The sequence below is a fragment of the Mesocricetus auratus genome, unplaced genomic scaffold (genome assembly GCF_017639785.1).
Source record: "Mesocricetus auratus isolate SY011 unplaced genomic scaffold, BCM_Maur_2.0 Super-Scaffold_100022, whole genome shotgun sequence".
NCBI classification, from domain to species: domain Eukaryota; kingdom Metazoa; phylum Chordata; class Mammalia; order Rodentia; family Cricetidae; genus Mesocricetus; species Mesocricetus auratus.
Window position 1 is genome coordinate 35,833,689 of NW_024429203.1, and position 24,121 is coordinate 35,857,809.

The 24,121-nt window shown below is 48.8% G+C and overlaps 1 protein-coding gene across 6 annotated transcripts; it reads right to left on the reverse strand.

The window, feature by feature from the left end:
- Positions 1-48: 48 nt before the first annotated feature.
- On the reverse strand, positions 49-23,572 carry Ppcdc (phosphopantothenoylcysteine decarboxylase). 6 transcript variants are annotated; one of them, XM_013112792.3, is made up of 8 exons: positions 23,495-23,572; positions 20,129-20,191; positions 18,556-18,712; positions 18,204-18,356; positions 7,161-7,256; positions 6,183-6,311; positions 764-932; positions 49-366 (listed from the first exon to the last, which is right to left on the reverse strand). In XM_013112792.3, the coding sequence occupies exons 3-8, from the start codon at positions 18,562-18,564 to the stop codon at positions 281-283; spliced, it is 642 nt and encodes a 213-aa protein (XP_012968246.1). In that variant the 5' UTR covers positions 18,565-18,712; positions 20,129-20,191; positions 23,495-23,572; the 3' UTR covers positions 49-280. The 6 variants fall into 6 exon arrangements, with proteins under 6 accessions (XP_012968246.1, XP_005069642.2, XP_012968247.1 ...); XM_005069585.4 differs by lacking the exon at positions 23,495-23,572 and adding an exon at positions 23,121-23,488; XM_013112793.3 differs by lacking the exons at positions 7,161-7,256; positions 23,495-23,572 and adding an exon at positions 23,121-23,488.
- Positions 23,573-24,121: the final 549 nt, after the last annotated feature.

Consider the following 24,121-nt stretch of genomic DNA (forward strand, 5'->3'; position numbering starts at 1 on the left):
GAGAGAGAGAGAGACAGAGACAGAGACAGAGACAGAGAGAGAGACGGGAGGTGGACAGGGCCCTTTTAAAAAGGGAACAGAGTGAGTGTGCACAGGAGGTGCTCTTAGTGACTGCAGCTGAGGACGTATCCTGTCAGAATCCCAAGGGTAGGCCAGTACAGATGCCTGAATGCTACAAAGCTCTGAGAAGTGGCAAGCCAGTCCCTCCTCAGCTAACACAGGCTCTTCATACTGCACTGCCTTCCCTCTTCAACAGCTCAGGTTGAACTCACTGGGATGTTCAAATCTGTGAGGCGCTGCCGCGCTGGAAGAGCACTTCTTTCACCTTCTCCACAATGGTCTCCACCTCGGCCATGGCTCCTAGACCTGCAAGCAAAGTTCCTCTGTGACTGAGCGCCACCACACCAGCTAACCTTGCCTGTGGCCCCCACCCACATCCTAGGTCCAGGGAGCCCCAGTCCAGCTATACACGAGCTGGTCCCCCATATCCCTTCCAAGCTGGCCCAGGACAGGCTCTGGGAGTCATTTCATTAACAGTGTTTGTTCTATTGCCAAGGACCCCACCAGACACTTTACACATCTGTCTCACTTCAGCCTAATGATCATGAGAAACAGGAATCAGCACTCTCCATTGCCAGATGAAAACTGAGCTCAGAAAATAGTTCTGTCCGAAGTTACAGAACCACTGGACCACAGAACCCAAAGGTGACCCCAAAGCAAAGCCCCTTCTACAGCTCTGGGCTGAGTACGGCAAGAAGCCCACCTTGGTCTCCACACACCAGCTTTTTGCTCACACAGGGAATCTCCATGTATCCAAAGGCCTTGAGCTGGCCCACCTGCCACGCAGTGATAGGATGATCCCACATGGCAGTGTTCATGGCAGGGCAGAAGAGTAGGGGCTTGCTGCGGTCCCAGGCACGGATGACACAGGTCTGTGAGGAAGTGGGAGAGAGGTGATGATGCTCTGCCTATTCCTCTTCCTCAGTACCTCCAAGTCTCTCCCTGCTGTCCTCCAGCCATAGTCAGCAAAACAGTTGACTGGAGGTCACACATCTACAGAGACATGTTCTTGCATCCTTAACTGGGGAACAGCTGACTCTTCAGCCCACAGTATCCCCCCTCAGGCTCTGGCATGGTCCTAGACACAGGGGATACTCAACCAGCACCCATAACGCCCCAGATACCTCCAACAGATCTCCAATCTGTATGCAATCTCCCCAGCTAGGCCTTCACACAGACTCATAACTTCAGGGCTGGGAAGCAAACCTAGGGGCAGGAGGCTGGCTTCACTATCCACTGGAAGGCTAGGAACCAGATTGTTCATGTTCTACCTAGCAACAGCTCTACTTCCAGGCCAAATGGACCCTGAGAATGAAAACATCCAACACATGATACCTTTTCTCAGCCATTATCTCAAGTCCCTTACCTGTAACTCTATAAGGTAAGTGCAGTCCCTTGTTCACAGATGAGCAAGCTGCAACTCCCTGATAAACAGTTATCCAAGGTCACACTCAGACACAAACATGGTCCTGTGGAACCACCCATTGGACTGCAGTCTCTTCACCTCCCAAAGCTAGACCACACCCAAGTCACACAGCAGAGCAACTATGAAAGGGCTTGACCAATTCAGATCCTCCCTTCCTCCCTCTCTCCCTCCCTTCCTAGTTTCCAACTCAGAGTCTTAAGGTTGTGAACTCTGAAGTCATACAAGCTTGAGATCAAACCATGGTTGAATCCTACGTATGGTGGCATATGCCTGTAATCCCAGTCCTCTGGAGACTGAGACAAGACAATTTCAAGTTCCATACCAGGACCATATTTTTTTTTAAAGAAAGAACTGCCAGGTAGTAGTGGTGCACACCTGTAATCCCAGCACTTGGGAGGCAGAGGGAGGTGGATCTCTGAGTTTGAGGCCAGCCTGATCTACAGAGCAAGTTCCAGGACATCAGGGCTGGCTACACAGAGAAACCCTGTCTGAAAAGGAAGAAAGGAGGGAGGAAGGGAGTGAGGGAAGGGAGGGGAGGGAGGGGAAGGAAGGGAGGAAGGAAGGAAGGAAGGAGAAAGGAAGGAAGAAGAAAAGAAAAGGGTAAACTGGGCACGATAGCACACTCCTTTAATCCCAGCACTTGGGAGTGAGAGGCATGCTGATTTCTCTGAGTTTGAAGCCAGCCTGGTCTACATAGCAAGTTCCAGGAGAGCACTACATAGACCCTGTCTCAAAAAATAAAATAAATAAAAATAAGAAGGAATGTGAATGCTTTTGATGGTGATGTGCTATGGTAGTAGTCTTTTGAGGCAGCCTTGTGTAGTCCAGGTTAGCCTGAACTGGCTATGTAACAGACGACCTTGAACTCTTGGTCCCTGCTTTTCCAAGTGGTGGGATTACAGGTGGGTACCCCAGATCAAAGCTCTTAGCTGAGGGCCTAGCACTAAGTACAGGCTCCACGACATGGACTCTTCCATTACCCCAGGCACAGGCTCAGGAGGCCAGGGACCACCTCCCAGAGAAATGGGCTCCTATGCTCAGACTACTCCTCCTGAAAGCTCCTGGGGAGACAGCAACTGTGACAGAGTCCTTTCGGGAAAGGAGAAGGGAGCAGAGACCAATGCAACAGAGTCGATGCCTGCCTGTCCCTTAGTGCCATTACCCTCCTGGGACAGCAAACAGCCTCAGAATCTGGCTGCTTATGTCATTCCAGACACCAGAGTTGGTTTTCCACCAACTCCTCTCAATATGACAGCCTAGCTATGAGTGGACAATTTCAGTCACACTTCCCCTTGGCTCTGTGCCACCTGCTGCTTTTGCAGGAGTTGTGAGCAAGCCTAGAAGGGCCTTGATGTCTGGTGTTGGGGCAGACTGGGCTGGGTTCTAAGAACCCTCAAAGCACAGCACACGGACCACAGCAAACGCCCAACCGTCTGCCCTCAGCATGGCTGCTTCCCCAGCGCTGACTCGGAGCTCAGCACATCCTGGACAAACCACAGCTCCTCTGAAGCAACCAGCAGTGGGAAGGAGAGAGAAAGGACACTGGTTCCCACAGCCAAGGGGCTGGCACCGTGCTCAGTGTCTCAGCCTGGCCCCTGGGAACCCACTCAGGCAGGGCAGAAGGCTGGATCCTAGTCAAGAGACTAGCACTGAGCCAGACTGTAACCCTGGGGATTCACCCCCTTTCTGGACCTGACAGTTCAGCACAGAGGAAAGGCCAGAGCAGATAGAGACAACCATTCCCAGGCTGAGGGCCTGGAGACAAGGAATGCAGGACATGTAGCATGCTGCTCTCCAGCACCTTTCTGATGCTGGAGACAGGACGGTCTGGAAAGAGGGAGTGGGCTGAGCTTCCTTTCAGGGTTCTAAGACACCCACTGAGCAGAAGGTAGCCCACAACCAAGGATGCTTACAGTTCAAACCACAATACCGGAGAACTGTCTGCAACATCTGTGCTCAGGTGAAACTGTTTGAGGAAAATGGTTAGTTTGGGGACACATTCTACTGTTCAGCCAATTCTGGAGAAGACAACCTCAAAGATAGGGAGTGTGCCAGCCTGGGGGGAGGGGGAGCCAAGCTCTCAGGCCATGCCTGCAATCCCATCACTTGGGAAGGGAAAGCAAGAGGATCAGGATTTCAAGGCCAGTGGACTATATGAGATATTTGTTTTATATGTATGTAGGTGTTTTGACTGCATGTATGTCTGTGTGCCTGCTGTCCATGAAGGCCTGTGGTGATATAGTATTTATGATTTATTAAAGCTCGCCTGAGGATTCAAAAAAGCAAAGTCTGTCTCAAGCTATAGAGATCAGGCAGTGGTGATACACACCTTTAATCCCAGCAGCAAGAAGCTAGGAAGTGGTGGTACACACCTTTAATCCTAGGACTCAGGATTAAGGTAGATGAGTCTCTGTGAGTCCAAGGCCACTCAGATCTACACAACATTGATCCAGTACTTAAGAGAAACAGCTCACACAAAGATGATCTCAGTATCTGGGATTACACGCCTTTAATCCCAACATCAGGGAGGTATATAAGACAGGAGCAAGGTCTCAGTATCAGGCATTCATTCTCCAGCCACATTGAGAATAGGAATGTCCCAGCCCTGTCAGAGATAAGAGCTCTCTGGTAGCTTGGCTGCTTTGCTTTCCTGATTTTCAGGTTAAACCCAGCATCTGTCTCTGGTCTTTTATTTTTCATGTCACAAAGGCCAAAAGAAGGTGTCAGATCCCGAGACTAGAGTTACAGGCAGTTGTGAACCACCATGTGGGTAATAGGAATTAAAACTGGGTCTTCTAGAAGAGCATTCAGTGCTCTTAACCACTGAGCCATCTCTCTAGCTCAGTTACAGGCTATATTCAAAAAAAGCAAAGGCTTGGTATATAATAATAATTGTAACAACAACAAACAGAGGGGAGACCTGAGTTTTCAGAGGGTAGGAAAAACCCTCAGACAGCTGGCTGGGGCTCAGCTCTGACACCGGTGTGTTCTAGCACATCAGCTTCCACTAGCCCGCCAATGGGAGTCCAGGGATTTGGGGTACATGACTGAGCACCTCCCTCACCTGTTTCAGTGCCCTGCTCCCTGGTCCCAGTCCTACTGGGCAGTAAGGACCATGTTGTACGTGGCTCTGCTTCTCTGACCTACTCAATCTGCTCCTGGCCACAGCATCAGGTGGGGTTCCTCCCAGCCTAAGATCTTAGTCTAATAATGCTGAAGTCACAAGCTACTTCCCAGAGGAGGAGCTAAGACCCTCCTAATAAACAGACATGGACAGAAGGAACTCAAGGTTTCCCAGAGGAGGAGCTAAGACCCTCCTAATAAACAGACAAGGACAGAAGGAACTCAGGGTTTTCCAGAGGAGGAGCTAAGACCCTCCTAATAAACAGACAAGGACAGAAGGAACTCAGGGCTTCACACTCGGTACACAAGCATTCTGCCACTATGGGCTGCTACACCTCCAGTCCTCTTTATTTTCTACTGCACAGGCCTTGAACTTTTGATCCTCCTGCATCAGCCTCTAAAGATGCTAGGATTACAGGCTTATGCCACCGGGCCCAGGTCAGAGAACATTAACTTCATATGTGAGCCCCTAAAGCTCCTGGTGCAGTTTCAATACTCACTTCTTCACCATTTTCAACTCTAAAAATGAGCTGAGTATAGTAATACACACCTGCAATCCCAGTATTTAGAAGGCAGAGGCAGGAGGACTGCTAAAAGTTTGAGACAAGCCTACATTCTCATTCTCTCTCTCTCTCTCTCTCTCTCTCTCTCTCTCTCTCTCTCTCTCTCTCTCTCTCTCTCTCTCTCTCCTCTCCCTCTCTCTCCCTCTCTCTTTCTTACACACACACATTAAATTCAAACAAAAATATTTATGAAAGAAAAATCACCTCCTACCACATACAAGTAGTATAGTAAGTGCTTACTGAGTGTCCAGCACTGAGCATGCTCCACAGACTGATGGGGTCACTACAGTACTCACCAGTACTCCTCCTGCCTGCATGGGTGACCACAAGTCTCTCTCAGACCAAGCGCTCCCTGAGTCCTCACTATGAGCCTCCAGGACATGGGCAGTGAAAGATCAAGAAATAGAGGGAGGGGTGACCATAAGACCTTCTGGGGATGATCACATAAAAAAAGCAAATGCCATTTACAGGAGCAGCTCCCAGGAGGTCTCACAGGCATAAGCCAATCTGGCAATCTCTTCTCACCTGTTTTTTTTTTCCTTCTTTCTCTCCAAGCTTTCTCTGAAAACTGGGTTTTAGCTTTGGAGCCAAAAGGACTATAGAGAAATAAGTATGTGAGATGCGTGAGGAGTGGACGCCTTTATCAGAGTGTCTACATGTATTTCTAGATCCTGGGGGAGGCAGAACTGACGGAGAAGCAACAACGGCAGAGACGTCGATGGAGCTGCACGCAGAGGGCAGCTGTGGAGAAGGAAGGCGGAAGGGCAGGGGCCAAGGGTGGGGCACCCGGCTGACCTCTGAGGGCAGGAGAGAGTGGACACTCCCAGATAGCACTGGCAAAGCCAGCTGATCCATCAGACCCAGAGCCTCAGCCTCTTTGCTAAAGAGACAAGGGCAGGGGCCTGCTGGACAGACCTTCGCCCCAGAGTAACAGATTTCCTTGTACGGTGCGATCTGCAGCTCAGCAAACTGGGCGCAAGGCTGGAGGAGAGACACCAGGAGTCACTCACAAGTAAGTTGTCACAGATGCCACTGGCAACCTTCCCCAGAGTGTTGGCATCAAGGGGAGCCACTAGAAGGAGGTCAGCCCACCTTCGCAGGTCAATGTGGAGAACTGGGTCAGAGCGGCGCTTCCACATCTGCCAAAAGAGAGAATCAACCCAGTCACTCTCCGTGTGTGGGGGGAAGGAATGATGGCCAAATAGGCCAGGTACAATAAGTTGAAAAAACCCAAGGAAACCACCTAGCTCTCCCTCAAAGTCTTCCACTGTCCCCTCTCACAGTGAAGCTGGCAAGCTTTGGCCATGGAGCCAGCAGCTTGACAGAAACCAGGCCTGAGGAAACAAACGCTCCTTGTCTCTCTGAGCTTATTCCCTTTATGGTTTGGTTTTCAAGAGAAATGACATCTGGCAGGGAACTCCTGGCCTGTCTGCTTGAGGCGGATGCTTGGGTTGTCCAAGCCAGTAGAAGGGCTCTGGGGCGGTGAGAAATGAAGGGGGAGGGGAGGGAGGGGAGGACAAGCCAGCCAGAAATGTTCGAGGCTGAGAATGTTTTAAAATGCCTGGCAGGGAAGCCCTATGAGGCCCACACTGCTCGCCTGGCAAATCGGCTGATGCCCACCCCTCTGCAGGAGGGCAGAGGCATGGCCAGCAGCCATGAGAAGTGAAACACTCTGGATAGCCTTGACGCTGGGAGCCACATGGACAAGGGTGGTGGGAACAGAGCTCCTCTGTGGTTTCATCAGCCCAGATAAGTACAAGGACACTCAACCCCAGGCACTGGGCCAAAGCTGAGCTCTGCCTGAGGAAGGCGGGACTACAGGCCTCCCCACAGGCCAGAAGCTAGACAGATGTTTTCCTCATTGCTTCTACCCAGATGGCCCTGACCACTAACTTGAGCCCAGACTGTGTGCTCCAGCAGCCAGGACCATAGGCTGCAAGGAAGATAGCTCTGTCCTGCTGGAAGAAAAGTAATGGGCCCACACTGACCTCCCATTCATCAGCATCACTGTAGAGGGTGACAGGAACATCCTGAGGGCTATAGAAATGTTTGGCTCTCTCAGTTGTTACCACTGTGACTTCCAGCTGTCACCAAGAACGTGGAGGGAAGGAAGAAGAGAAAGAAAAAAGTTACTAGAGTCACAGGCCCACATGAGGGCCAGTGCAGGCAGATGTGCTCCTCAGCGTGGTGGTGAACAGGATTTCCCCTTAGCAATGAAGCTCATGTTTACACAGCTACTTCCGCTGTCACTCAAAGGTCAGGCCCTGCCAGGTGCAAACATTTCACTTCCCTATTTAAGGGGCTGCTGAGAAATGAGTCACCAACTGCCTCGCAGTATATAAAGCAGCAGCACTTGCCATTCGGGCAGGAGAAGCCAGAGGCAGTGGAAGGCAGACGATGAGAGAAAACTCAAGTCTACCATAGGCAGCAGAGGCCAGCCAAGGAGACTCACAGGACCAAGGTCTGCGCCAACAGCTTGCTAGCTACAGGCCAAGGCCCTGACAGACGCTGTGTGCATGCTATGTCGGTATTCTGTGTCAGTGAGAGAGCAGAGTCCCCTCACTCACTTCAGGAACAAAGCCTGGGTGTGGGAAAGGACCTCAGGCTACAGGAGTCTGTGCCCTCATATGGGGGAGAATGAGTATCTTCACCTTATCCATGACTGAGGAAGCACTGATGCAAACACAGAGGGTGACAGAACACGGCCTAGAGAAACAGCCCAGGAGGAAGTCACTGAGCGGGGAAGGGAGGAAAGCCACACCTTAGGAGAAGCCACTGAGTCAGGAAAAGGACATTCATCCAGGAGGACGACTAGTAAAGAGTGACAGCATCACTGACCACCAGGGCTGTGGGCAAAGGCCGCAGTGTCTGACCAGAGCTAGCCACATAGCCGGGACCAGAATATAAGCAGGGATATAAGTTGGAAGATTCCACACAGGAAATTCAGCTTCCTGCCCGCTACAGAAACACTAAAGGCTCGATGCTGTGGATCCACATTCCTGCTTGATAAGAACTTGGTGATATCAGGTCAAGGCTGCCTCTTGGGACATGGTCTAGTCACCACTCCTTCCCATCGAGGATGTTTCTCCCTGTTGCACAGACCAGGGCTCAATAAGTCCCACCATGAGAAGAATGTTACACAAACTCAATCATGCATAACTTTCCAAGTAGGAGAAAAAAATGAGTCTACTCAAGGAAAGAAAGAAAAGGAAAAGCAGCAGAGAGAAGATGCATTAAATAAAACGACAGAAGTGGCCGCATGTGGGGACACATTCCTGCAACCTCAGCACGCAAAAGGCAAAGGCAGGAGGATTACGAGTTCCAGGCCAGCCTGGGCTACATAGTGAGACTCTACAGAGGACTCCGGCTGTAGCTCAGTTGGAAGAGTGCTTGTCTAACTTGCACAAAGCCCTAAGTCTGATCCCCAAATGGCATATAGTCAGGCATGATGGTACACACCTATAATCCTCCACTCAAGAGGTGGAGACAGAAGATAGAAATTCAAGGCACTTTTGGCAATAGTGATATAGAGTTCAAGACCATCCAGAGATACATGAGACTGTATCAAATAAAAAGAAAAGGAGGAGGCTGGGGAGAGGAGGGCTAGGGAGTAGGCTAAGTAGTTAAGGCATGGGTTCAATTTCCAACACTGAAAAAATACAGACGGCAGAATTAAGTCCAAATGCAATAAGCATAAATATATAACAACCTATACTTCTGATCAAAATACACATTTTCTGGGCTGGCAGGATGGCTCAGTGGGTAAAGGTGTTTGCCACTAACCCTAGACATGAGTTCAACCCCTGGAATCTGTTGGAAAAAGAAAACTGACTCCCTCAAGTTCTCCTCTGATCTCCACATACATGCAATGCATGTACACTCACAAGATAAATAAACAAAAAAATGTAAAGACAAACTCATTCAGACTGGGTGCAGTGGCACACGCCCATAACATCAGCTTTTCAAAAGCTTTTCAGGAGGTTAAAAAGTAGCCTTGGGAACTTAGCAAAACTGTCTCAAAATAAGATAGAAAAGGGCTGGCAGCTCAGTGGCAAAGTATTTGCCTAGCATGTGTGAGCCCTTTGTTTGATATCTAATACTGCAAATAAAATAATAATAAAATAAGCTTTCAGCCAAGTAAAGTAAATTAAACTCTCAAGAACAGAGGAGGGAAATGACAGCAGTTAAGACTTGTCAACACAGTTTTGGAAAATTAATGTGGAAGGAAGCAAATGAGATTAGAAGACCAAATACTAGGCGCCCACAACACCACTGAAAACAAGCCCACCGGAGGAAAGGAGGGGACAGCTCAGAGACCAGGAGCAGGGTACCTTGGAGGGCAGGCAGGAAGTGGAGCTGAATGCAGGACTGTTCCACCACCTACAGGGCAGTTAAAGCCTCCCAGCCTCCATCCCAAGCCAGCAGTCAGATGTTAACAGCCATCTGAGCTGTCACACAGAGGCCAAGCAGCCCTGGGCTAGAAGTGCATCTACAGAATGCCCAGACACTGGAAGACTTCTCCAGCTGAGCACTCGACACTGTGTCTGCAGGCAGGAGACCTGTGAGGACTTTTCTGGAAAACTCAATGGTGCCGGGACTATTTGGTGTCTGAGGACCCCCAACACAATCATTCATTCTCAGCTGAGTCATGGCAATGGAGAGAAGTTTCCACCCAGCTTTTCACAGCCAAGTAGGTGCAGTCAAAGAACAAGAGACAATTGAAGAAAACCCTCTAGGTCAGAGAACAAGATTAAACAACTGAACAGAAAACAGAAACTCATAGACAATGCAGGGAGAAAACTTACAACTGAGGGATGCACCCAGGAAACAAGAACGCAGTGCTATTTTTTTTTCTTTTTATGTGTATGGGTGTTTTGCCTGCATGTATATCCATGTACCATGTGCATGTTGTGCCTTCAAAGACTAGGAAAGACTGTCAGATGTCCTAGGACTAGAATTGCAGACAGCTGAGAGCCACCGTGTGGGTGCTGGGAATTGAAACCAGGTCCTCCACAAGAGCAGCCAGTGTTTTAACTGATGAGCCATCTCCGCATTCAGGGAACAAAAGGGACTCTGGCAAATTAAAATTATAGTGAAATTTAAAAAAGTTCCGTGTAGCTGGGCATGGCAGCTCACACCTTTAAGGTTAGCACTTGGGGAGTCAAGGAATATCTCTGGAAGATCAAGGCCAGCCTGATCCATGTAATGAGTTCCCGTGCAGTTTACATAGTAAGACTGTCTCAAAGAGCGAAAAAGTAAATTTCAAAAAAAAATTCAATTCAATACAAAGCTAGGAGTGGTGGTGTGTGCTTGAACAAAAACATAAAACTATGAAAACAATCAGAAGACCAATGCAGGGGAGCTAAATCTGAACAATAAAGTCCACAGGGAAACAACAGAAAAGGGAGGCAAAAACAAAAATAAAAACACAAACCAAAAAAAAACCTGTTTAATCAAGCCAAATGTGACAGCCATGGAAAGCTGAGGCAGGAGAGCATGAGTGTGAGACTAGCTAGTGGCGCACAGTGAGACCCTATCTCAAAAGGGGTGGGGCGAAGGAGCAGGGACAGGAGGAAAAAAGAAAATGAATGTACTCAGGAAGCTGAAGCAGGAGGACCATGAGTTCCAGGAAAACCTGAGATACAGAGAGAGCCTGTCTCAAAAACAAATGCACAACACAAACCATAGCCCTAAGAGCCTCCATGCGCAGCAGCAATTTGTAATTGGCAAAAACTCACAAAGGCCTCATCCATGCTACTGCTAAGTCCACATCCAGGCTTGTGATGCCTCGGGTTCTTGTAAGACCCACACTAACCAGAGTTGGCTCACGGCTTGCTTGCTCTATGGCAGCTCCTAAAATCTTAACCCTGCTGCTCGTCCTGGCCTACTCTCAGCTTGTACCACCATTAGCAGCCCCCAAAGACACTGATGAGTACAAGAGACCTTCCACAAGGCCCACAAGCTAGAGGAAGGGAAAGAGGGATGAAAGAGAATCAAGAATGTACCCCTTGTGTGTGTGTGTGTGTGAGTGTGTGTGAGTGAGTGACACGAGGTCTCAAATATCCCAGTCTGGTCTTGAACTCCCTATGTAGCCAAAGATGAACCTGAACTTCTAACCCTCTGAATGCTGGGACTATACTTATATCATCACACACATTTTACGTGGTTCTTGGAATTGGCAAAGGCCTTTGAGCAGGTACTCTATCAACTGAGCTATATCCCCAACAAGAATGACCTCTTTCACTGGTTATAAACAGCCTCACAACATCTCCAGATAGTCAAGGAAGATGTCCGTTACAGATGCCATGTAGGGTTAAGAGATACAGCCAGTGACAGAGAGTTTACCTAACATGTATGAGATTCTAATCCTAGGTCCTAAAGCAAAAGAAAATACACAAACAAAACTTCACCTAAACCCAAAAATGCTGTCTCAAATCTTAAATTTAAGATACAACTAAAGGTTAGAAAGGGTTTGCTGCTCCAGCATGGCATCTCACAACTACCTGTAACTCCAGTTCCACAGGATCCAATGTCCTCTTCCGGCCTCTGCAGGCATATGCACACACTAAGACATGAATAAAATGGACACTGCCATGCCTATCCTCAGTGAGCACCTATAGAATCTACCTACTTATTTATTTATTCTTTTTTGAGACAGTGCCTCACTGGCTGGCCTGGAACTCAGGCACCCACCTGCCTTGTTTCAAGACGAGGTTTTGGGGCTGGAGAGATGGCTCAGAGGTTAAGAGCACTGACTGCTCTATCAGAGGTCTTGAGTTCAATTCCCAGCAACCACATGGTGGCTCACAACCATCTATAATTCAATCTGGTGCCCTCTTCTGGCATGTATATGTAATAAATAAATAAATCTTTAAAAAAAAAAAAAAAGACGAGGTTTTGTGCAGCCCAGACGAGCCTCAGACTTACACATGTGGTAAAGGCTTTTGGCTTCCATCTCTTAAGAGCTTACCACCCATCCTGAACACTGGGTCCACCTTTCTCTACTCAGAGCTCTTGGAAAGCTGCTGCTTGAAGCTCTAAAACCCTAACCCTAATACCCAAGCCTCTTGCCAGCTCTAAGGAAAACCCTGCCTAGGGCTAGCTCACAAACATTCCCAAATCGGCACTGTCCTTGTTCAGGTCTGCTGGCTCTGCTGGCTCTTCACTTGCTTCCCTCTCTGCAGGGCATTCAATGTCCCGGAGCCTTCATGGTGCCCCCACTTCCCCACCACCTCCTGAGGATCTCCAACCAGGCATCCTTGAGGCCTCTTACCCTAAGCAACAAGTCTACTTGAGACTGTGAAACCCTCCAGGGTATACAGCCACACTGCTGGGAGCCTCCTGGGACAATGCATTCATCTAAAGAGTAATGTGAACAACATGTGACAGGAAGGTCCTCCACATGCCCTTCCCCAAGCCTAATGCTATTGGGCAAGCCCAGGCTAGTTTTCTGGTTTTAAAGAGATGCCATTGGTCTGACTCATCAACCCTATGGGTTTGGTTATTTCATTTTCATTCAGAAGGTCCTGAGAGCAAAACGCTGGGTATGTTCTGGATCAGCACTACCTACACACACACACACACACACACACACACACACACACACACACACACACACACACACACACACACACACAGGACTACTCACTCATTCATTCATTTGCATAAGGCAATAAATGCCAAGGAGTTCTGGCAGGGCAGAAAATGCCCTAAGGGCAGGAACCCCGCCAGTGCTTTCTCTGAAATCTTTGTGGGTTCTAGTGGAATAGAGCTGGGCATTAAAGTCTTCTCTCCCACACTGTATAACTCCCGAGTCAGCTCTGTGCTTGGTACCCACTGAGATCCCTCTAAGATTAGGTTCATATTGAACATTTTAACCTGTATTTCTTTGTGTGATGTGACTGAAGCCTGGCCAGACACAATTGCATAAGCTGTCTACATCTTGTCTAGCCTTTATAGAGATTCCTTCCTGAAACCAGTTCTCAGGTCTGGTTTCCTTTTCTCTGCTGAATCTGGAATCTGGGGCTCCTGGAGAGTTGGGGGCCAGAGGTAATGGGAACAGAATTTTGCAGTGATGTTTCCACCTCTACTTTAGGCCCCTGGTCTTGTCCAGGTTATGGTAGAGGTCAAAGAAGCCTGTGTAGAAATACTTCACAGTCACAGCCTGAGAGAAATCCCATGGCCAGAGTCTCCACCTCTATCTCTGTTCTCTACTAGAAGCCAGAAGCAAGACCATCCCTAGTTATGACAACCAAAACCTGTCACATAGGTTAGAAAACAAAAATTTAACAGAATGATACAAAATGAAGCCCATCTCCCTCCACAACTACCTCCAAAGAGAAAAAACTGCAGGTAGTCCTAGATACGTAAACATTTAAAGGCATCATGTTACATATATTAAGAACCAACAAATGTTTTTTATCATGGTTGGAGACTCTGAACTGTGTCCTAACTGACACGCTCAGAGGCAGTCACAGGCAATGCATAGGTTGGTTATGCAATTATGAAAAACAATGCATGAGATGGGGACGTGCTCTGTATATGTGTGTGGTCAGAGGACTTTATGGATTTGGTTCTTTCCTTCTACCTTTATAAAAGGATTGAACTCAAGGTGTCATCTTGTATTGTTGGGCCATCTTACCTAGACCATCACTTTTAAATTTGGTGGGGGTTTTTTTGAGACACGGTTTCTCTGTGTAGCTCTGACAGTCCTGGAAATTGCTCTGTAGAGCATGCTGGCCTTGAACTTGGAGATCCGCCTGCCTCTGCCGTCCAAATGCTGGGATTAAAGGTGTGTGCCACCACCTCCCAGCTAAATATTTTATTTTAAAATTTTTAATTGTTGGGGCTTGAGAGATGGCTCAACAGTTAAGAGCACTAGCTGCTCTTCTAGAGGTCCTGAATTCAATTCCCAGCAACTACATGGTGGCTCACAGACATTTATACTGGGATCTGATGCCCTCTCCTGGTGTGCAGGCATACATGCAGATAGAGCACTCATACATAAATAAATACAACTTTTTAAAAAGCTTTAATTGTTAACTCTGTGTGTGTGTGTGTGCTTGTGTGGGCGTGGGCGCGCACACGCTCATGCAGATTCACAGAGGCCTGATCTGATCCCCAGAAGCTGAAGTTACAAGCAGCTGTGAGTCACCCAACATGGAAGCAAACTCAGGTCCTCTGGAAGAACAGTGTGCACTCTTAACCAATGAACCATTGTTTGTCCCAAAGATATGAGGAGAAAGACCATTGACCCAAATCATCACAGCCAAATTAGTTAAAGCAAGCTTCTTTATTCATGTACATGGGCTGCCTCCCCCTAAGGCAGGGTTTGAGGTGTCAGCATTAGATGTGAGGAAGACAACCTTTTGATAGCTCAGGAGTAGGGGACTTCCAATGTGGGATTTAATGGGCAAAATAGGCGGGATTACAGGAGCAGACCATCGTAATAGTCCTAATGACCTCCTGAAACAAAGATAGGGTTGCAAGGTGGCCTTAACAAAAGTTAGTCATAATAAGGTTGCTATAAGAACCCTTTTGAAACAAAGGTAGGGTTGCAAGATAACTGGTTATTAACTTTTTGAAACAAAGGCACAATTTCTGTTCCTGGAACAGGCAGTATATAGAACCACTTATGGTTAAAGGTGGGGCATAGCCCAATCCTATTTTCCTCCTCCTATCGCTGGGATCATTTCACTGTTCTAATCCACTTCAGTAACCCACTGAGAGTCTGCACCATGAGTATGCCATAACTCTGTGCTCAGGGTTTGTTTTCAGTTGTTTTGAAATCACCAACAATGCTATAATGAGCATCCTTGAACTTCTGCAACCATAGAATGTAATTGTAGAAACGAAACAAAGGCTACGAGCATTTAAAATGTTTCTGCATATTGACAAACTAGCTGGAAAGGCAGAATCTACTTCATAAGGTTACTTCCCATCTTCGGCCCTGGGTGTCCTGATGGGAATGCTAGAAACTTACCTTTCCATAAACCCAAGGACTACCAACTCCCTCCCTCTGGCTCTCAATCCTGATGCCACCTGCACAGAAAAGTAACTCTGCTGTCTGTTTCCTCTTCCCGGATCAGGTCAGACTTGCCCACCAAGGTGCAAACATAGAGCTGACAACCTGAATGAAAATGGTGCCCACATACATAACAACTATGGAGCTGCAAAACATTCTCCTAGATGGCCTTTGGGTCCTAGTCCCTTTTGTCTTCACATCTAGAATCTTCTAATACCAGAGCCAAAAAGACCCTCAGGATAAATTACCTGCAAGCCTGCCTTCTCGTCACTGCATGGATAAAATGACTAAGGCTAAGAAAGGAGACAAAAACAGAAGTAAACCGGCTCAAAGTCCCAGTGCCAGGAACTTCTATGCTTCTTTCCTCTTTTTTTTTTTCCTTTTGAGACAGGGCCTCACACAGGCCTCAAACTGGGTATGTGGCTGAGGATGGCCTTGAACTTCTGACCTTTGTGCCTCTGCGCTGGGATTACAGGCCTGTACCACTACTCTTGGTTTTATATGGTGTTGGAGACCACAAGTCCAGGACTCTGAGCATGCTAGGCAAGTAGTCACCTGAGCTACATTTCTAGTCTTTTTTTTTTTTTTTTTTGAGGCAGGGTCTGAGTTGACCCTCAGTTCTTTTCCCTCCTGCCTCCACCTCCCAAGCGCAACAGGTGTGTGCTCCCAGGTCTGGCTCAGAGCCTCTTTCCTCCTACCCCTTACTGTTTTACTCTTCAGCCTCACAAAGGTGCCTGGGCTTTGCTGGTGACTTCTCTCAACTGTTTATGTGGAAGACCAGCAGCTACGTCCACCACTTATGCCTGCTTACTCCACTTGGCCAAGGCCCTCACATCCCTCTGACCAGCTGTGGGATGACAGCACAGCCTCCAGGCCAGCGGCTCTCCAGGACACCTGCACATGCTGGCACACCAGGTGTGTACGCAGAATGGCCTGGCTACCTGCAACCCACACAGATGCCTGCTGACTAGTCACAAGCTGATTGTCCTCCAGAGAACCGGGAAAACCTTGTTCACATGAATGATCAACCCAGCAAAGAGCTGAGGGCGATTGCTCCAAGTGACCTAGACTCCACTATACAGGGGCACTGGGAAGCTCAGTACCCCCAGGGAAGAAACTGGAGGGAAGAGCAAGCGCTGGGAAGGCGGGGAGTGGCCACCACATACACTAGGGTCCACCCGATTACCATGGGCAAAGCTAGGTTTAGCCAGCTGCCAGCCTTCAGGATGAGAACGTGGGGAACTTCACGTACAAAAAAGGGGCTGTAGTTCCAGGGGCTTTTCCCATGTTGGAGTCTCAACAACGTCAGTAACTCAAGCCATTTGGTGGCCCAAAGGCTATGACACAGAGCAGAGGAGGGGTGCCAGACAGGAAACACACACTGTTAAGTGCTTCCACGTGTCAAGCTCTGAGCCAAGTTGTTGTCAAACTGTGTCAACGGCCCACCCCTTCCACACCTGGGGGTTGGGCAGAAGGACTCATCCCTACTTTTGAAACAAGAAAGGCAGGAGAGGTTGGCCTCCACAGTTCAGTGCCCTCTGGCTGCCTCTCTTGGGCTCTAACCCCAGCCAGAGAAAGAGTCAGCGGGCAGAGGCCTGCTCCAGACATAGCCTGTCCTCCCTCCCAAGGGCCCAGGCTAAAAAAGCCTGGGGTGGGTGGAGCCACCACCCAGCAGGCAGCCCTTTCCTCACACCCTCACACAAGCGTGGGCTGGGAGGAAATGGCGGAGTTGCCATTCCCTTGTGCTCTGAGGCTGCCCATCTGTTTCCTGGGATAGGACTCCCCACCCCCACCCTCCTACCCGGAAACTCACTTGCTCTAGGGCTATGGGAAAAGGAACTATGAGTTCCTCTCTCCCCAGGGGGTGGTAACCCTGTCAGAACCCCTTTCTTTCCAGGCCTCCTGCCCTCCAGGCTCTAGCTATTCAGCTGCTACCAACAGCCCTGAGCTCATGAAGTAGACAGCAGCCGTAAGATTCTCCCTTTCCCTGACTGTGGCATGGTTGGCATCTTCTTCACTTACTTCAGCCTAGGAGGGGAGGGGCTTACAAAGAGGAGGTAACATTCTGGGTAGAAGTTAGTAGAAAGTAAAGAAACAAGTCTTTCCAGTCTCCCGCTGGAAGGCCCAACAACATCCGTGTGAAAGGAGTGCCCTCTGCTGGACATGAAGAAAACAGCCACTGGGTGGCCCCGCCTCAGGGGCTATGCTAACACAAGGAAAACAATCTGTCTTAATGTCTGCCCCACAAAACTAGAGTTGGATTAACATAGGCTGTGTCCAGTGCAGCCTCTGGTTCTATGTCAAATGAGTTTAAAAAGAGAATAAAACGACCTAGGTTGGGACAGGCAGGGAAGGTGTATTGAAAGGTGAAATGGGCAGTTACAGGCAGGGGACAACCCAAAGCAATGGGCATTAGGAGGAACACAGGAGCAGCAGGAGGCTACACAGCCCACAGAGGACTCTGGAGAAGTGAGGTATCTACCCGCTAGAGCTGACAATATTCCAGTCTTTGAATTTCTGCCCCTGAATCCTAACATATAAAACTAGTCAAAGTGGACGTGGCCTGGCCAAGAGGGAGAAAATCACCCATTCTGCTGCACTACGGTGGCTTCTGGAATATCTCTGAGCACCAGAGGGAACCAGGTTCAAAACAACAAGTTTGGGCAATGAATGGCCCCTGAGGCTTTCAGTGCATTTGGCAGGACAAGCAACATAGCTAACAAGGATGGAGAGCAGAGCCTGGGAGCTCAGGGAAGAATGAAAATGGAGTGCTGAAACCCTTAGCCCTTCTCCAGACCACTTAACTACCACAGGGTTTCGTGGATCCAAACTTTCCATCCACAGTGCCCGTCCCCTGTCTTCCTCACACTGTTCTGCCCGCACTATTTCCTTCTTACACACCACGCTTAAGGAAAAGAACAGGTCAAGCACTGCAGAAGTAGGCTGGCCCAGGGGCACTGACTCCCTAGTGCCCGAAGCCACTAGGCTTGCCTTGAAAGGTACTCACCCCAGGAATGTCCAAAAGCTTTGACACCAGAAGAGGCAGCTTCAGGGCAGCGACGCTTCCAGTGACACCCACAAGAACATGGAATTTTCTCTCCGTTGAGGGTATGGCAGCTGGGCATGGGGGCCGTGGTTCCATGTGGGGCGTGGAGGTTTTCTGGGAGTGTAGAAAGCGTGGGTTTAGAATCTAAAACAGAATAAAGGGCACCCTCTTCACTCGCATACAAGCAGTCTGTGGAATGCCCTAGACCATCTAGATGCTGGGGTTGCTGTGGCTTTCAACAGTCCCAGCTTCTGGGAGAAGACACTGTGATGATCAAGTCAGGCCTCTTCCCCACATGCTGCTGTAAGCGTACCTGTGCCATGGCTGCCCAATGACTGTCCCAGAGATATGTTACATAAAGATGTCATTCAGGCCGAGTCCTGAAGGGTGAGCACTTTTCCAGACAGGAGGAAGTTATTTCAAAAGGAATAACCCTGCCAAGTGAAGAGGTCTGAAGGAGAATGGCGGACCTGGGGAACAAGACATAGGTTGAGTGAGAAGCTGAAGACCCGTGAGAGTGTTAGAAGAGCCAGTCAGGCTGCATGATCAGATCTGCATCAGCCATGGTCACTGAGGGTTGACCTGTGGGCAGAGAACCGTGGAGGACAGCTGCCTTTAGAGACTCTGGGGATGAGTCTGAGATGACCCTTTTCTAGAATGAACCTATCCAATGATTTCTTACTCAGTTTACACATCGGTTCCCTTGGCCTCTTCCCCTACCAGAGACTTCCCTAAAAATCACCAACCACCTCTCCCCTCACTTTCACAGTCCTGAATATCTGCTAAATGAATAAATTGCATACATACTCCTGTAAGGCAGGAGGCCTGGGTTTTGTCCAAGGTAGTACTCCTGACCTGCTGTATGACCTTGGGTCAGAGTCATTCCCTCCCCAAAACTCTTTGCTCATGTGAAAAACACAGGGATAGAGGGGCTGATTCTGAAACTTTCTCCAGTACAACCTGAGTCAATGCAAAAGACAGCAGTGAGTGGCCCTTTCTACAAGACAGACAATCCTAGAAGACATACTCCAAAAGGTCAAGACAGCCATAGAAGGAGAACCCAGTAACCCCGGCTCCCTCTATGCCTGAGTACCCACAGGAGCCTGTTTGGCACTTGCCTGTAACATTTAGACATAATTCATAAGAGCTGAGGGGACAATGGCTACCCCTCTCAAAGGTCTCAAGCACAGACTGGTTCCCTGGGCACGATTCCCACCCCTAAAGTTCAATTTACCAGCATTCTTTAAAGATTTACTTTACTTATATATTGACTGTTTATGCATATGTGTTTTGACTGCATGTATGCTGTGTACAGTGCCCACAGAGGCCAGAAAAGGATGTCAGTTCCTCTGGAACTAGAATTACAGATAGTTGTGAGCTGCCATGTGGCTCTAGGGAATGGAACCCAGGTCCTCTGCAAGAGAAGTATGTGTTCTCTTAATGACCGAGACTTCTCTCTACCCCCACCCCCAGCCACCAACACTTTAAATCTTTTCTGTAATTTGGAGCCTCAACTAGGACCAGGCTTGTTACAGAAATGAGTCCACCAGAAAGTTAACAACTGACAAAGTCCACGGGACCTACTAGCCAGCTTCCCAGAGCACATCACTAGTAGGTGAGAGACACGTTTGAGGTTTTGTTGTCTAATTATTTTTAACTATGTGTATGCATGTGACTATGTGTACTTGAGAGCAGATGCTGAGGCCAAAGGCATCCCATCACCTTGGAGTTGGAGTTTGGGGCAGTTGTGAGCTGTCCGGTCCAGGTGTGCACACGGGTGATAGGAATGAACTGGGGTCCTCTACAAGAGCAGCACGTGCTCTTTGCCACTGAGCCACCTCTCCAGCTCCCTGAGAAGCACATGCTTGACTCTCCAGCAAACTTACCTGTCAGTCCTCAAACCTTGGCCCTCTCCTACTTCAGTCAAATGGTGAAAAACAAGGAGAGTCCTGCAAAACAGAAGCACAGCTTCATCTCCGCAGTCCCTGAACCTCAAGATAAAATTCCCAAGAGTCGTGTTACAGAAAGCTGTCAATCAAACTGGAGGCAGGACTCTGCGCTGCTCATTCCAACCCAAGATACACTGCTTCATCTGCTAACCAAGCTTTGCTCAGGAGCAAAGCCATTCATCTGGGGGGTTGGGGGAGAGGGAGAGAGACTGATTTATAGTTGTAGAATAGAAACTAGATTATTTAACCAATATTTGGAAGCGAAGTCAAATATGCCCAACCTGAGAGTCCCAGAGGAAGTGACAGCTGGCCAGAGTTTGCTCTCCAAGGTCAAATTCTACGCCAATTAAGTCTCTTCCTCCACCTAGATCCTATTACAGACTTTTGAAATTTTTATTCATTGATAGTGAGGGTGACTATAGGCAGCACCTCACTTCCCTGGCTCCTGCCACTCACAGGAACTGTGAGCAGCAGAGCAGAGTGGACAAGCAGGCAGCAGGTCATGATTGAAAAGCCATGACTTATCCAGAGCTCAGGGCACCCAGCCGTGTAGAAGTGCCGCCGCCAGAAAACTGCACTTTCTTTGTCCTTCAGAAAGATAGGAGGATCTTTTGCTTCCATAATAAACATAACCTCCAAACCACAGCAAGAAGAGAGCTCTTTTTACACTTTAAAATGGCTCACATTTGTGTTTCTTGCTAGCTGGTGGATGCTGCACCTCCTGACGCTCTGGTGTCTGCAGCACAGGTTTTCCAGCACAATTCTTGTGGCTCTGGAGGGAAGCCAGACAGCTAGCTCTCCATCCTAAACACGGACCTCACTGGAGGGCAGTCAGACAGCTAGCTCTCCATCCTAAACACGGACCTCACTGGAGAGCAGTCAGGACAGCTAGCTCTCCGCCCTAAACACGGACCTCACTGGAGGGCAGTCAGGACAGCTAGCTCTCCATCCTAAACACGGACCTCACTGGAGGGCAGTCAGACAGCTAGCTCTCCGCCCTAAACACGGACCTCACTGGAGGGCAGTCAGGACAGCTAGCTCTCCGCCCTAAACACGGACCTCACTGGAGAGCAGTCAGGACAGCTAGCTCTCCGCCCTAAACACGGACCTCACTGGAGAGCAGTCAGGACAGCTAACTCTCCATCCTAAACACGGACCTCACTGGAGGGCAGTCAGACAGCTAGCTCTCCGCCCTAAACACGGACCTCACTGGAGAGCAGTCAGGACAGCTAACTCTCCATCCTAAACACGGACCTCACTGGAGGGCAGTCAGACAGCTAGCTCTCCGCCCTAAACACGGACCTCACTGGAGAGCAGTCAGGACAGCTAGCTCTCCGCCCTAAACACGGACCTCACTGGAGAGCAGTCAGGACAGCTAGCTCTCCATCCTAAACACGGACCTCACTGGAGAGCAGTCAGGACAGCTAGCTCTCCATCCTAAACACGGACCTCACTGGAGAGCAGTCAGGACAGCTAGCTCTCCATCCTAAACACGGACCTCACTGGAGAGCAGTCAGGACAGCTAGCTCTCCATCCTAAACACGGACCTCACTGGAGAGCAGTCAGACAGCTAGCTCTCCATCCTAAACACGGACCTCACTGGAGGGCAGTCAGACAGCTAGCTCTCCATCCTAAACACGGACCTCACTGGTTTGAACTGACGAGTCAGTACATGTCTGTGTTCCCTGACCTCTACATCATGCTTGTCCAGACATGTATAGGAGCTGAACAGTGTAATATCTAATTCTCTCCCACCACTACTAACTTCCTGAGAAAAGACTCAAAGACAAGCTTGTTTTATCATATGGTTCAGCGTTCCCTTTAGACCTCCAGAGCCAAACTTGAGTTTCTCTTGGCTATCCTTGAACTCAGGGTTAATTTTTCTTTCAACTCCTCACAGACTGAAGTGCAGGTACAGGGAGATGCCTATATTTCCAATGTGCTGTCTACAGCTTATTGCTAGACCAGTCTTTACTTTAAGCAGCATATGCAGAAAACACGTTTTTCCCATTCTTACTTGACCTGTATTATAACCACAGAACTTAAACTTACTCCTATGTGTATTTAATAAAAAGTGGGGTGTGATGGCACATGCCTTTAACCCCAGCACTTGTGAACAAGCAGGCAGATTTCCATGAATTCAAGATCAGTGTGGTCTACATAGTGAGTTGTGGGCTAGCTGGGGATACACAGAGAGACCCTGTCTTGAAGGGGGGAAAAGAGGAAAAAGAGAATTTAAGACAGTGAAAACACACACACACACACACACACACACACACACACACACACGAGAGAGAGAGAGAGACAGACAGACAGACAGAGACAGAGACAGAGAGAGAAAGGGCCTCAGCGTATGACATGTAAATCTCTCTGTTTAATCAAGGTCAAAGTTTAACTAAAGTTTCAGTTTCATGGATATCTGCCAGTAACAAAATGGGCTATGTAGCCAGGAAAATGTAACCACCCTACACCAAAACCCATACCGCCCAGCACCTAAACAAACCCCTTTCAAGGTGTCAGGAAAAGCAAGGAGTGCTCGTTCATTCAAAAGGCTTGGCATTCTAAGGGACTTCCCTCAGCCCCAAGCAGGCATGTTCGGCTTTAAAGCTCCTGCAGTTCATTTGGGTACCTCCGGAGGGAAAACGTCGGAGCAAACCCCCCAGCTCCCAAGCACCCACCACTTCCTGAGGCTCTCTCCTGCCCATTAGCTAGTTCTGGCTCCCAATATTTGATCAGGAAATTTTGTTCTGACAAAAAACTGCCCTCACTCTAACTTTTAAATGCCGCTCGGCAAGTTTGGGGATTCAACTAAACACTCCCAGGGTTTTCTTTCTCTAGTTTATTAGTTTAAAATAGTTTGAGGAAAGTTGGTTCAGTAAGGTAGCTTGCAGCCAAGCCTGGGACCCTGAATTCGAGTGACAGGACTTACATAGAGGAACTGAATCCCACAAGTTGTATGATCTCCACACGCAGGTCGTGACAGCACCCCATCCAAAACAAATGTGATTTTAAAAAAAAGTTTTCACCAGCTTATGCTGCAGTTTTTCAAAGGTAAAGCGTCAAGTGTGGGTGTCCTGATTGCGTCGCCTTTAAGTAAATTCAACAACTCTTTCAAGGATAGAGCATGTCAGCGGGCTCAGGTGCCGATGCTATCCCCAACCCTGAGCACGAGGGCACACCCGTGACCCCACATCGCACACATAATAACATATCGACCCTCACTCCGACCCACAGCCAGAAGAGCTTCTCCCCACATAACGCCGAACCCCGGGACATGGCTTTCCAGCCCCTTGCACCGCTCACCCGCGCCAGCTGCCCCAAGTATCGCGGTATCTAGGCGCCCTTTCCCTCCAAGTCTAAAGGACACGCGAGAAAGCTACGTGATCGCATAGCCTTCTGGGAGTCGTAGTCTACTCTGCCTTCTGGGAGTTGTAGTCACTGGAGCTCGCGCCAGCACCGACATAATTGTGTGATTCACCAACTACCCCGCGCACCCTGTTCAGAACTTAATTCTATTTACCACGCCTGTTCTAAAAGGCAGTTCGGCTCTTGAGACAAACAGGAATGCAGAAAATTCGAGGCTAAGAATGAGGAAGCTGCAGGATCTAAGCCACAACTCTAAGCAGGAAAGCCATGTCATTGAAGTGATCACTTGGAGAATTTTTTTAAAGCCCTGGCTGGTCTGGAACTCAGAAATCTGCCTGCCTCTGCCATAATGTAATTAAAGGAGTGTGCTAGGGCACCCATGGCTACTTGAGAGGTATCTCGAGGAGTGACCAGCACAGAGGATCTATCTGGACAGCACAGCATTCCTAGTAGGCACACTTTTGGCAAAGACTCGGCACATTGGAATAGTTGTCGTCACCCTGAAGCAATCACAGGTCTCAAGAACCTGTGTGCATTGAGGCCGCTGAATTAACTTCAGGTGAC

Coding starts and splice junctions, on each gene's coding strand:
- Ppcdc (XM_013112792.3), bottom strand. Junction 7,257..18,203: donor AGCTTTTGGACATTCCTGGG/GTGAGTACCTTT, acceptor TCTTGGTGACAG/CTGGAAGTCACAGTGGTAAC. Junction 6,312..7,160: donor GTGATGCTGATGAATGGGAG/GTCAGTGTGGGC, acceptor CTCTTTTGGCAG/ATGTGGAAGCGCCGCTCTGA.